Raw genomic sequence first — 14,948 nt, 5'->3', positions numbered from 1 at the left:
ATCTTAATACTCTGTCATATTCTACTCTCGATTGTTTTCATCCTCCTTAAATTAACATAGCAGAAACCTGAAAATTTCCTACCTGATATAGTGATATTTTAAAAATATATTATCACTAGTAGTTCTTCATTTGTTCATGACAGAGATTGCTTAAGATGCTCTTGTATTCTTCCCTATTAGCATTTTTTCTCTGCTTTTAGAAATTCCTTTTACTTAATGTCCTTAATGTCTTTCTCCTGAGCCATGCATTTTGTCTTTTTGAATCCTCTAATTTGTTACCTACTAGTCATGTGCTTCAGATGATCTTTTCTTCTCTGCATCATCCTACATATTTGTGTTGTGCTTTCTCATGTAGTGTGGTAAAGCCTGACTTGTTATATTGTATTGGGAGTTGATGTTTAAGCTATTAGCTCTTTGAAAGCAGGGAACCATGCTGTCTTATTTTTATACTTTATTATTTAACACTGGGTGTGGCCCATTGTAGATGCTCTACTAATGTTTGTTAAATTGCAGCATTAATTCCTCCAGAAAAACCTTTTGTAAAGTATAATCAGTTAGATTTATAGGTGACTGAAGATTGCTTAATAATTGGTCTTGTGTGGATACTGACTGACAGATGTGAGCAGATACTGTATAGCTATGAACTATTTGGCATAGCTGAATACAGGCTGCTCAGTGTGCTGATGTTCTCTGTTATAATAAATAATCTGATTTTGAGTTTCAGTGTGTTGCTGTGTTTTTCAAGTTTTTTGCTGTGTTTTTGCAAGTTATCAGTTAAGTGTGAAAAATTATAGTTCAAGAGCAAGACTAAAATTTCTTTTATATTCTTGGCTTAAATGCCTAAATCTGCCATTCTGTCTCATGTGAATTTAATTTTAGAGTAGGTGTTTCTGTTGGCATTCAAACCTTACCATTTGGTGTCATTGTTTTTGGTTCTTTTTCACTCTTATTTCTGAAATCTGGGCAGTTCATTTTGTCATGAAGGATTAGAAAGAGTATCACAGTCTTTATTGCCTTGGGTGGAAGTTTGGGCCACATGGTCATGCATTTGCCTAGAAATTATTGTCAGCGTTCTTTTATGCTATACTATTGATATTTTTCTTGCAATATAACTTGAGAGCAAAGACTCCTAAAAAAGAATGTGTGTGGATTTTTTTCCTTTAAACATTTATTTTTTTTGTACTTGAAAAGCAGATTTTACAGAGAGAAGAGAGAGAACGTTCTTCCTTCTACTGGTTCACTCCCCAAATGCCTTCAACAGCTAGAGAAACAATCCAAAGCTGGGAGCCAGGAGCATTTTTCTGGGTCTCCCAAGTGGGTACAGAGGCTTAAGGAGTTGAGTCATCCTCTGTTGTCTTCCAGCTCATAAGCAGGGAGATGGATTGGAAATCGAGCATCTAGGAATTGAACCAATGCCTCTAAAAATGTGGGCACTGCAACCCTATAATTACATTAAGTCTTAACCAGTAATTTATTAGTATTTTGTAAAGTACAAAGGCTTGTACGATCCGGAAAGTATACTGGTCTTGAGATTAGAGATCTGAGTTACACACTTAGACACTCAGGAATTGTGTTTCCTAGATTTTTGTCGGTACCACAAATTGTAGCAAAAGATAGCTGTTAGATAAGGGTGAAAAGAAATATTTTTACTTCATTTTTGGGACTGCCAGTTTATTGACAAGTGAATCTTTCATGCTGTCAGAATGACAGCGCAAACCCAGCTTAATTAGACATGTCACATTTCTTATCCCATAGGGAATTATGTATGAATTTGATTCTAAAGATTTAGTCTGGGCCTGGCGCCATGGCCTAGTGACTATAAAGTCCTCACCTTGAACGTGCTGGGATCCCACATGGGTGTCGGTTTTAATTCCGGCAGCCCTGCTTCCCATCCAGCTCCCTGCTTGTGGCCTGGGAAAGCAGGCAAGGATGGCCCAGAGCATTGGGACCCTCCACCTGTGTGGGAGACCAGGAAAGAAGTTCCTGGCTCCTGGCTTCGGATTGGTGCAGCACCAGCCATTGTGGCCACATGGGGAGTGAATCTTTGGACGGAGGATCTTCCTCTCTGTCTCTCCTCTCTGTATATCTGACTTTGCAATAAAAATAAATAAATCTTTAAAAAAAAAAGATTTAGTCCTACTTTTCATGTTTGTGTTAAGCACTTATTTTGAATTCATAAGGCTTTGTGTCTGTATTTATATGTAAGATATGACAAATCAGTGTTCATGGGTATTAATAGCAATTTCTTATGTTATTTCAATTTGGGAGCAATTATTCCTATGAGAAATTGTTTATCTGATAATACTTTTCCTGTTAAATTAGCAAAATTTAAAATCATGAGGCTTTCATTTGAAATTAATTAATTGCCTTTATCAATAGTTTTTTACGGAAATGATAATTGACTTCTGTATTTTGTGTTGCTGTAATGGAATGGGATTAACTTGATAACATTATTTTAAAAGATTTATCATTTTTATTTTTATTTTATTTTTATTTTTTAGAGATTGTTTTTATTGGAAAGGCAGATTTACAGGAAGGAGATACAGAAAGATCTTCTGTCTAATGGTTCACTACCCAAATAGCCATGATAGCCAGAGCTAAGCCAATCCAAAGCCAGGAGCCAGGAGTGTTCCCAGGTCACCCCTGGTGGTGCAGGGTCCCAAGGCTTTGGGCCTTGTTCTGCTTTCCCAGACCACAAGCAGGGAGCTGGATGGAAAGTGGAATAGCCAACACAAACTGACACTCATATGGGATCCTGGCTCGGCAAGGCAAGGATTTTAGCCACCAAGCCATCATGTTGAGGCCAGATTTATTGTTTTAACTTGAAATTCAAACTTACAGAGAGAGTAGGAGAGACGGATTTTTTTTCTGCTGGGTCACTTCCCAAATGACTGCATTGGCCGTGGCTGAGTAGATGCTAAGACAGGAGCTAAGAGTGTCTTCCTGGTCTCCCATGCGGTTGCAGGGACCCAAGCCCTTGGGCCATCCTCTGCTGCTTTCGCAGGCCACAGGCAGGAAGCTGGATCAGGTAGCAGAACAGCCAGGACTCATATGGAATGTTATTAGCACAGGTGGAGGATTAGCCTTCTAAGCTGGCACCTGGAAAACTTTAAAGAGTAGAAGTTTATTGGGCTCATAGTCTGAAGACTTAACTTCGTGTTAATCTATGGTGCTGAGGGTGATAGATGGACAAGAGAACAGGAGAACAATATAGAGTGGAACTGCTTTTAAAAAAAATCCCTTTTATGATAAATAACCCCTTCCTGTTAAAGACATTCATCCATTCATGAGGGTAGAACCGGTCTCTTACTTGATCCCACTTCCTAACACTATTACAATGTGATTAAGTTTCCAGTATATGAAAGATCCATTGCTGGTACCTGCACAATGGCTCCACTGTTTAATTCTCCACCTCCAAGCAAGTGCCTGCATCACATGTCCCGGCTGCCCGACTTCCCATCCAGCTCCCTGCTTGTGGCCTGGGAAGGTAGTAGCAGATTGCCCAGATTCTTGGGACTGTATACCCATGCGGAGGACCCAGAGGAGGCTCCTGCTTCCTGGCTTTGGATCAGCTTGGGAGTAAACTGAGGGTTGTATTAATAAGTTATAGAACATTTGTGCCGGAATGCAGTGGAACTTTGTAAGAAGTGAAGACTAAAAGCTTCAAAGAAACAGACAGCTTCGAAGAAACCCATGGTATTATGTGAACAAAGTAAGACACTTTGATACCGCTCATGTGTGAAAAAAATACTGCATTTTTAAAAAGGCATATATATTAAGCATATAGTCCTCTGTATGTTCACAACACATGCAGAGCTGCAGTGAGGGGGAAAAAGAGAAATAGCATGTGAAACATCAAGCTGGAAATAAGTTATCTCTGTCAAAGACTTGCTTTTGCTTCATTTGTTCTTAAAAAAAAGATTTAAAACTTTAAAAGAAATACATTTCCTGTATAATAAACATAAGCTCTTAAAATCCCCTACGTAATTTTTCTATGTCCTCTTGGCTAAGAATTACTTGTTAATTATATGCTATTGATTTTTTTTTTTTTTTGCTTTTACATTATTACTAGAGAAATCTGATCACTTAGGGTGTTTTTTTTTTCTTGGCATGAGAGAATTAAGGTGATAGTAACCACCAAATAAGTGCTCTTTAAATGGTTTCCACAAAGATGTTTAAGCTTTTAAATGACATAATTCTATTTAACTATAGTTTGCTCAAACTATTGCATTTAAAGTCGATGTTTTCTGTTTTCAACTTTCCCTGGGGAAAATAATGGCAGCAGAACACATGGAAGGGCATGGTAAGTTCAGCTCAAGAGTAGCTGAGAACCTAGAGAAAGTTTTGGTGAAAATGTTGTTGATACTTAATCAACAACCTTCAGTACTTTCTCAGTTGCTTGTAAAGTGATGACTTTCAATTGAAAGGTGGTTTTAACATGACAATATAAATACGTAGTTTTTTTTAGATGCTTGGTTGAAATAGATTGGAGTTGTTCTGTTTACTCATCTTAATTGCTCAGTCAAAACCAAACACAGGGAAACATTCTCAACATTTTTATGAAAAAGTCATTTTAACCTCCTGAATTAGGGCAAAAAATGAGGATTCCCTTAAACACTGTAAAACTTTACAGAGAGTAAAGTAGAAGATTGGGTTATTTCAGAGTTCAGTTGGATCCTTTATTCTTGTGTGGGTAGAAATATGAGACGTCACAGATAAAATTGCACAAGAAATATTTTTTTCTGTCATTTCTTTCCTAGTTTGCATTTCATTGGTGTATATTTAATTCTGGGTTTTTAAATGCTTTAAAAAATTTTTTTTGGCCTTTTCAACAAGAATTGTTCTTCAGAATTTGTTATATTTCTCATGTCATAACCAGACATTTCTTTAATAAGAAGCTGAACGTTACATGTTAGGGGATATTTTGAAGTCATTTCTGAAAGTCTGTGCTTTTTGGAAGAATGATTGTCCCTGTCTTTGCCCTCCTAAGTTAATACATTGAAATGCTGTATGTTACCTTTTGGCTAAGAGCAAGTGTGTGTGTGTGTGTGTGTGTGTGTGTGTGTAGAAAGTAAATGTTTTGTCACCAATTACTTTTTTATTTTTGATTTTGTGAAACTTTGTTTTCTTTTAAAAATTCCGTAGGATTCTGATCTTCGAAGTGCACTTCTTTTGGAGCAGGCAGCGCATTGCTTTATAAATATGAAGAGTCCAATGGTTAGAAAGTATGCATTTCATATGATATTGGCAGGTCATCGGTTTAGTAAAGCAGGACAGGTGAGTGTATTTTTTTTAATAAAAAACTAAATTTATAAACTAATTTTATAAAGTGTGTCCTTGGTCATTTTTTTTAAGATGTAACATTAGTCCTAAAAACTGAATCAATTGTGTTCTGAGCCAATACGTTACAGGCATAAAATTTGAACAAATCCAAGCCTTAATTTTTATCTTCTATTTGCAGCCTAACTTTGCTCAAATAGAAACCTGACTTCTCTAAGCCTAGTTTTTATGTATTTTTAAATTATGAATTATTATTATTACAAATTTTGTGGAGATTATGATTTTGTTAAATTTAAACCAAATTATGTATGAAGGGTCATATCAACTCTATACATTCCAATATAAATTAGAGCTTATCTTCACTTAAGCTCTCATCTGTTGTTTCATATGTTGTTTTATGATGGTGTTCATTTAATACTAAATGTGTTGAGGCCTTCTGGCTTCTGTCTCTGAAAGCAATTAAGGTGAAGGGATCCTTCCTGTTTAGGAGGTGTCTCCACCCCAGTTGTCCTCATAACCCTTTGCTGGAGCTGGAGAAGAGTTGAGTATTGAGAGTGTGGTTTGCTGTGGATTTAGACAGGAATTTGATCTGAATAGTCACCTCAGTATGGCTCCGAGGTTGCGCAAGGAACTGAACACACACAGACAGGATCAAGTTGGTCTTGCCTCTGACGGAGCTTTTGATTTAGCAAGGTAGAGTCTATGGAAACTTAAAATTCAGTTAATGCAAATTTTCATTAATATGTTAGTGCATCTTGATGGTCTGCGCTAACCAGCACATACTAGTATTTTAAGTGTATATTCTTTTAGGTTATCCTGAAACAAAGATGTTTAAAAATTCCCCTTAATTTCATGTAAAAATACTGTAATTTTTAACCACTTTAGGATTGAATTCCTCTACTTTTAGAATCTGTGGAGAGTAAAAAAATATGTGATTTGCTTTACATTAAATTTAAAAACCATTAAAACATTCATGTAAACTAAATATTTTTACAATAATTGATATAGTATATTAGTTAAAATTTCTCAACCTTTAAAGTGGAAAAATATTGAAAATCATAACGTTTTTTCACAGTCCTTACCTCTACAGTGTGTACAAATGAAATGAAACATACTGTATTACTATTTATCTCTGCTTAAAGTTGAATATTACAAAAGTAACAAAATGTATTAATATGTATCTTTTACTTATGTGCCCCATTAATAATGATTCATTGTAATACTAAAAATAATTTATTTTCTCCATGCCTTTGTCCACTTTTGCAAATGGTTTCATTTGTAAGAATTGTAATATCATTGAAACTAAAATATCACAATTAAAAAGGAGACCATGGGAAGCCATGATGGCAGAGAACGTTAAGTTTCTGCTTGCAATACCTTTCTCTGGTAAAGCAGTGTGGGTTTGAGTCTTGGCTGCTGTACTTCCAGTCTAGCTTCCTGAAAATGTATCCTGGGAGTCCATGGACAAGGACCCAAGTGATTGGCCACTGCCACCATGAGGGAACCCTGGTTGGAGTTCTAGATCCTGGCTTCGGCCTGGTTCAGCTATGACTATTGAAAGTGTTATTGACATGGTATTGACATGTCAGTTAACCTCATAATGTTGTAAATTGTTGTTGAAGTTGTTTTGTGGCTTTTCATTGGAGGAATGATATTCTGCCAGCTCTACTTTCAGACCAGGGATGATCTCCCAATGAAACTATTGAATTTATCTGGACAATAAGATGCTGGACTCTACGCATGGTCCATGCCCACAATGAAGGAATCATGACTGGATATGAACTTTCTACTGTAACAATGTGGAGGAATCCAACATGAGGGGAGAGCTTTTTAGAGGGGTTAGGGGAATCTCAAAGCCTATGAAAGTGTGTCATAAAAAAAAAAAAGTATATTGGAGGGCCCGGCGCCATGGCCTAGTGGCTAAAGTCCTTTCCTTGAACATGCCAGGATCCCATATGGACACCAGTTCTAGTCCTGGCAGCCCCACTCCCTGCTTGTAGCCTGGGAAAGCAGTTGAGGACAGCCCAAAGCCTTGGGACCCTGCACGTGCGTGGGAGACCTGGAAGGAGAGGATCTGGGCTCCTGGCTTTGGATCGGGGTAGCATTCACTGGCTGTTGTGCTCACTTGGGGAGTGAGTCATCAGACGGAAGATACTTCTCTCTGTCTCTCCTCTCTATGTATTTGACTTTGCAGTAAAAAATAAATTAATTAAATATTATATCATAGATTTATAATATACCTATTGTGTATATCCTCTACAGAAATAAAAATTAAGGCATATCTTTTTTTCTCCCTATTACATTTTTAACAATCTTTACATTGTTAATTAGGGAAAAAAGGTATAAGGACTATAGGAAAATGGGTAAGACTATTATTTCCCTATTGTTTCCTTCATATACCTGAGGTAAAGGAAATATTGAGGGAGAAGCCCCACCCAGTCTCCCACCCACCCCAGCTCCTGGATGTGAGGCATGCTCTGAGATAGTTGCTCAAAAGGTTTTGATAGTTCACCAGTTATGAATCGCTGCCAGTCTCACCACTCCAAGCATCATGAGATCGTTGAAGAATCCATTGATTGACATAGTCCATCATACAGTCTCCATTTGCCCAGTATTTCGCTGCCAACATATAGCTGAGATGGTTGATTGACCTGTTCCATCTTCCATCTTTTCATGGTCAGGGTTCTGAGTCTGCCATTTTGATTGGGAAGATCCTCAAGGAAACTTTGAGGTGTTCCCAGACCAGATTCTTGTATGCACTAGCAAGTACAGGGCATGGCACAGTCCATTGCCCTGATCAGCTCGTGGTTGCAATCACTGGGTTGGTTCTGTTTTCAGCCCCGACTTCCACTGGAACCAATGGGTGTTGCAGTCCAGCCTGGTTCTGCCCAGCACACACACGGCCCTCGCATAAACCAGTGGGAGCTGCAGCCTAGTTGGAGTGACCCACAATAACCCCCACCAGGCTCACCCCCTACCCTGGTTTGCCAGTATGTGTAGTAGACTAGTCCAGTCTGTCCCACATCCCATTTGGTGCTCGTACATGTCGATGGGTATTGAAGCTTAGTTCCATCTAACCAGCTCCACTATCCAGCCCACACAGATGTTGTTGAGTGCCTTTCTGTCTAGCCACCCCAGCCCCTGTCCTGGTTTTTGTGACTTCCCATGGGAGTGGTAACCCAAGAGGGAGGAGCCCTCTATTTCCCTCCCAGGCTACTCCCACTCCTGGATTATGCACTCTCCAGGTGGTTCTGTGGTTAGACTTGACAGAATTAGACCCCAGTGCCAGCTTCTGCCAGCTGATGCTGTGGCTAAGCCCCAACAACCATAACCCACTCTACTTGTAGTTAGCACCAGTAGGAATAATCAGCTCATCCTGGCTTTTCCCTGATCTAGTCCAATTGAGGACCACAGGTGTTGTAGCCCTGCCTGGTCTGGTCTGTCCCCATCCCAGCTCACATTCTCCAGTGGGAGTAGCTTTCCAGCAAGGGAACCTCCCCTTATTCCCCTACAGGCTCTCTGTCTCTCCTCCTCTCTCTATGTATCTGACTTTGCAATAAAAATAAATAAATGTTTAGAAGTATATTGGGAAAAATTAAATATTATATCATAGGTTTATAATATACCTATTGTGTATATCATCTACAGAAATAAAAATTAAGGCATATCTTTCAAAAAAAAAAAGTGTAATTGAAAGCATCTGGGAAATGAGCCAGTGAGTGGAGGAACAATCTGTCTTGTCCTCTGTCCTCATCACTCTGGCTTTCCAGTAGATGAAAATAAATAAAATTAAAAAAAATATGGAATTGGTATTATTAAAGTTTGAAGTCATTTAAAAATGCATGCAATGTATACAGTATAACTTGGATAATTTTTCTGTTCTTAATTCTTGTTAGCTCTTTTAAATATTCTTGGGTACTTTTCTAGGAAATCTTAATAAATGCACTTGAACCTAACACACTTAATTGTATTCAGTTATTTGTGCCAGTTTTAAAGACTGCTTTTTTTTTTGTTTGTTTTACTGATGCCATATAGCAATTACAATTCTTTTTTTCCTAAGAGATAACAGTTATTTTAAGAAAGTGGTAGATTTATTACAAAAGCTACAAGTCAGTGTAGGAATTTTTTTTGCTATGTCAGTTATATTTCAATTACTAGTTAAAAATATAATGTTGCATTACCTTATGATCAAAGTTGTATGGCTACCAAAGAGGAAGGGGAAAAAAGTAGCAGCAATTTTCGTCATAATTAGTCAGGGCTTGGCAGCAGGTGATAGGATTAAGCAGAGCAGGACACTTATTGTAACAAAACTATAAAATGCAGACTAGAAGGGGCTATGGACACTGACCTACTCTAGAATCAAGTTCCCAGATCGGGCTTCCCTTCTTTCCTGCTCTGTCTGCCATCACTGCTTTTTCCACATGTCCTGGTTTATCTCTCAGTCTTTCATTTAACTTTTAAAAAAAATTTGTTTTAGAATTTGCAGAATTGATTTTTAACAGATTCAACATACTTATTAGAAACAAATGAAGAATATAGCCGTATTAATTCCCTCCTTCTTCCTCTTCTTCTTTCTGGTTGGTTTTTGAGATGACAGTTTAACTTTACATTCCAGTAAAAAGGTTTAATGCTTCGCTAGGTAAGAAATGTAACAAGTAGGGGCCATCACTATGACTCAGTATGCTGATCCTTCACTCTCAAGTGCTGACAACCCATATGGGTGCCGGTTCGTGTCCTGGCTGCTCCATTCTAGTTGCCTGGGATAGTAGCAGAGAATGGCCTAAAGCTTTGGGACTCTACATCCACATGGGAGACATGGAAGAAGCTCCTAGCTCCTGGCTTTGGATCAGCTCAGCTCCTCCTGTTATGGCCAGCTGGAGAGTGAAACAGTGGGATGGAAGATTTTCTCTGTCTCCTCCTCTCTGTAAATCTGCCTTTCCAATAAAAAGCAATTTATTTATTTATTTACAAGAAATTTAACCCAGTAGAAAGCAAACACCCAGTTGAGTAGGAACATAGGCAAATGCCATGGCATATAATTAATCAAGAAATGGCCATCTTACCCGTATGCAGTGAATTTTACAGCAAGATTATAAAATACTAGTAAGATTATCTTAACCACTAGTTTAACAAGGGTATAAATGCAGTTGTTACAAAACTATTTTCAACAATAGTGATATACACAGGTGTTTCTGTTTTGGTTTTGGTTTTAATTTTGGCTTCTATGCATAACGGAGAGCGGCAGTATTTACAGTCTTTGTCATTCAATATGACATCCTCCAGTTGCAAATATTAGAACTTTTTTAATATGCATTGTCTAGGAGGTACATTATTCTCCTTACCTCTGCCCTGCATTCCTCTTTGCTGTACATTCTCTGTTTTGTAGAAACGAGAATCTTGTACTATGGAATCATTATACAGAATATACATTCACTGCACATTTTTCTTTTAGTCAAAGGATTCTTTGACTTATGACCTTGGACTTAGGCAAATTACAGGATAATTATGGCATGTTCTTCAAATTCTGTTTTATTTTTTCTCATGATGCAATTCAAATTTGATATAGCTGGAATATTACGAAGTGATATTCTGGTCTCACAGGAGGCCTTCAAGTGACATGGTTTTTGCAAGATTTCCTTATACTATCCCTTAATCAAGAAAGCACTTAAAAAAAAACTCACTAGGTCATGCTAGTGGCTAAAGTTCTCACGTTTTTTTGAATACACCAGGATCCCATATCGACACCGGTTCTAATCCTGACGGCCCTGTTTCCCATCCAGCTCCCTGCTTGTGGCCTGGGAAAGCAGTCGTGGTTGGCCCAAGGCCTTGGGACTCTGCATCCATGTGAGAGACCCGGGAGAGGCTCCTGGCTTCAGATCGGCTCAGCACCAGCTGTTGCAGCCATTTGGGGAATGAATCAGTGGATAGAATATCTTTCTCTGTCTCTCCTCTGTATATCTGAGATTCCAATAAGAATTATAAAAACTCACCAAGACGACTTTGTGCATGATACAAAATTTATAACGTCCTACTTCAAGAGCAATGGTCTGTGTAGAAACTTACTCTGAAGTAGGGATTAATAAGGAAAAAAACCTTTGTGGTACATGAAATTCTATTTTGAAGATGGAGATTGTCTGAGTTCAGGGGTTGTCAGTGTTCTCTGTTCATAATCATGATGGGATGTAGCATTGAGCTAAAGGAAATTGTCAGGCTGTCACTACCAAGCAAGCATCAGAACCTTTGTTACACGGTATATTCATGCACGCAGTTATAGTATACGGTGCATATTTCTATTCAGCTCCATGCAAATGTACGAAATGAATATAGGAGCTGGTGCCATGTGGGATAGTAGGTGTAGCTTTCGCCTTTGGCCCCTGGCATCTCGTAAGGGCACCTGTTCACATCCTAGCTGCTCTAAATTCCAGTCCATCCCTCTGTTAGTTGGCTCAGATTCCTTGTGCCCCTGCACCTGTGCGGGAGATTGTACGCTGTCTCCTGGATCAGCTCACCTCTGGCCATCGCAGCCATTTGTGGAGTGAAGCAGCAGATAAAATTTTCTGTCTTTCTTCCTATGTCTGTCTTTCAAATAAAACTTTTTTAATGCTTGTAAAACCAAACCTTTAAAATAGCTATCAGTTACAATCCAACAACCAAGCTTCTAATTCTGATTCATGGCTCCATATGCTGCTGCACTGGTAACTCCCATGTGGTTTTTCACAGCTGTTGTTTTCCTGACTTACCACATTTACCGTGGATCACAGGAGGTGCTGCTTGCTTTACAACCTCTTGGTTTTCAGACTGCAGTTGTGATTTTCTTTGAATTGTTTCTTTGGGATTAATTTTCATTCATTAGAGATTTTTGGAATTGAACATCAGCTTCAACTCTGTAATTTTCTGAAGGGCTTTTCCTGAAATTATTGATCCTTTCTAATGGAGCCTTCTTCAGCATGTCCCAGGTCTTTCATCGGGTAAGTAGGGATGACAAAGTGAATAGTAGTGCCTAGTGAGTCCACAGTCAGCTCTAGAGAAAGCTATCTCCTGATTGTAACTGAGTGGAACTTTGAACTTTTTTCTTTGGGATTTATTTTATTTGGAAGTCAGAGTTACAGAGAGGAGTGACAAATGTCTTCCATCTGCTTCTGCTGGTTTGTTTTCCAAATGGCTACAATGACTGGAGCTGGGCCAGCAGAAGGCCATATTCCTGACCTGTGTCCAGGTCTCCTGTGGATAGCAGGGGCCAGTATGTGAATTTTTTATAAAGATTTATTTTTATTGGAAAGACATATACAGAAAGGAGAGACAGAGAGGAAGATTTTCCGTCTGATGGTTTATTTCCCAAGCAACCACAATGGCTGGAGCTGCACAGATCCGAAGCCAGGAGCCTTTTCCGGGTCTCTCACGTGGGTGCAGGGTCCCAAAGCTTTTGGCTGTCCTCAACTGCTTTCCTAGGCTACAATCAAGGACAGGAAGTGGGGCTGCCAGAATTGGAACCAATGCCCATATGGGATCCTGGTGCGTTGAAGGAGAGGACTTTAGCCCTAACACTATCATGCCGGGCCCAGTAGGTGAATTTTTAATAGGAAAAAATTAAGGTTTACTTATAGTGATGCAAATTAGCTTATGGCATTTGTCACCACATAAATTCACTGAAAGCCTTTAAAAACAAAGGGATAAAGGCATGATATAAATATTGTTTTACTTGAAGGAAAATATTATTTGAGAACAGTTTGCCTCTTGGTACTGTGTGAGAATGTGTTTTAATCACAGTATTAGTGAAATCACTTTGCAAATTTAGCTGCTGAATATTATTAGTTTGCATTCCCCGAGAAAGAATTCAAGGTGGGTGAAGTCAAGAGGTAAACTTTTGTTTCTGAAGTTCACCTGTCAGATACTGCTCACAGAAACCATGGATGGATGCCACAGTAGAGTGATCTTCCTTTCTCCTCATTTTCTCTTCCTTCCTTTACCATAAACATGCACAAACTTAATCCATAGAGTATTATCCACATTTAACGAAAAAGAGATTACCAAAATGTTAAATTTCATTTTCCTCTCAATTCTCTATTAGATGAAAAAGCATTTACTTGATTGCTTAGTTTGTGTTATGAAAATTTGCACTAAAATACTTTGTTTCATTTATTTTGCTACAGAAAAAGCATGCTTTACGTTGCTATTGTCAAGCCATGCAAGTTTACAAAGGGAAAGGATGGTCTCTTGCAGAGGATCACATTAATTTCACTATTGGACGCCAGTCTTACACGCTTAGGCAGCTGGACAATGCTGTCTCTGCATTTAGGCATATTCTAATCAATGAAAGTAAGCAGTCTGCTGCCCAACAGGGGGCCTTCCTCAGAGAATACCTTTATGTTTATAAGGTGAGTACTTATTTTCAGGTATAGATACTGCTGTTGTGTAAAGTGGTTAGTTTCAGAAAAAGAAGCATATTTGCTAGTGTCTCTTGAAAATCTATTCAAGTTTTTGTATTAGAATATGTTTAACTGTCATAATAAATCCAGGCCTCTTGGTCACAGATCTGGGTTAAATTGCTGCCTCCTCAATTTTTTTTATTTATGGGACAATTTTTAGCATTTCTATAAACATGTGATTTGTGGCTATTTTCATTTAAAAAAGGAAAAAGGTACCAGAAGCTTTCTGGACTGTTTATACTTTGTATTTTTATAGGCTCACTGCTGATTTTACAATTAAAGTAGATTCTTTTACCATCCTTTGTGAACATAGTACCTTTGTTTTCCTTAGGAAAGATGAGAAGGTGTGCATCTGTGGAAAATATGTTATAGCCTAGAGTAATAGGGAGAAAGGATGTTTTACTGAGACAGGGGGTTAAAAAATTATTTAAGGAGAATATTGAAAGTTGTGATTGTGATATATCGTGCAGGGAGATGTTAGACTTGTATCAGGTTAGGTGCTTGGCAGGTAGCATACTATACCGATTCACAGGAAGTACAAGCCACACCACGTAACATTCGGATGTTCTGTATCGAAGGACAAGTAACCAGCTGCAGAGCCTTGAGGCAGAGTAAATGATATCTAAAGTTCTCAGTTATATAATTTTGTGACTGTGATTTAATAATTAAAACTATATGCCTAATATTCTTGCTTAACAGATCTTTAATACCTTGAATGTATTTTTAACTGAGGAAACATACATGAAGAAAATGTCTGGTTTTTTTTAGTACTTTTTTTCTTTTTTATTTCTCCCAGAACGTGAGTCAGCTCTCACCGGATGGTCCTTTACCACAGCTTCCTTTACCATACATTAACAGTTCAGCAACACGTGTTTTCTTTGGACATGATAGACGACCAGCTGATGGTTAGTATAGTTTTTGCTTGTCCCATTGACCTAAGAATAACTTTAAAAAGTGGTTTTTTTTTTTTTTTTAATTTCACCTTGTAAAAAAATAATGTGTAGTTCATTGCTGGAAAATAAAAAACTGCTGTTTCATGGATTGTCCTGCTAGTTTAAGGTAGCTACTCTTTGGTGGTTCTTCCTTCACAAAAACATTGGAAACAGTTGTAATTATATCAGCTTTTTTCATGATACACCATTAGATACTTATAATTTAACATTCCTTACTTTAATAGATTGCTTCCTTTTTTTTTGAGATTTCTTTATTTTTATTTGAAAGTCAGAGAAACAGATTTTCACG

At 38.1% G+C, this 14,948-nt stretch overlaps 1 protein-coding gene across 4 annotated transcripts in view; it reads left to right on the top strand.

The window, feature by feature from the left end:
* Positions 1 to 14,948, top strand: part of TRAPPC8 (trafficking protein particle complex subunit 8) — an 88,649-nt gene that overhangs the window by 40,460 nt on the left and 33,241 nt on the right. For all 4 annotated transcript variants that reach the window (XM_040984857.1, XM_040984855.1, XM_040984856.1 and 1 more), the window contains exons 12-14: positions 5,146 to 5,277; positions 13,431 to 13,655; positions 14,503 to 14,611. In XM_040984857.1, the coding sequence (XP_040840791.1) occupies positions 5,146 to 5,277; positions 13,431 to 13,655; positions 14,503 to 14,611 (466 nt within the window). The remainder of the gene's footprint in view (positions 1 to 5,145; positions 5,278 to 13,430; positions 13,656 to 14,502; positions 14,612 to 14,948) is intronic.

Source organism: Ochotona curzoniae, unplaced genomic scaffold, assembly GCF_017591425.1.
Source record: "Ochotona curzoniae isolate NIBS_2020 unplaced genomic scaffold, NIBS_Ocur_1.0 contig_43, whole genome shotgun sequence".
Taxonomy (NCBI): Eukaryota; Metazoa; Chordata; class Mammalia; order Lagomorpha; family Ochotonidae; genus Ochotona; species Ochotona curzoniae.
The sequence above is the reverse complement of the archived record's forward strand: the minus strand, read 5'-3'. Positions and strand labels throughout refer to the sequence as shown.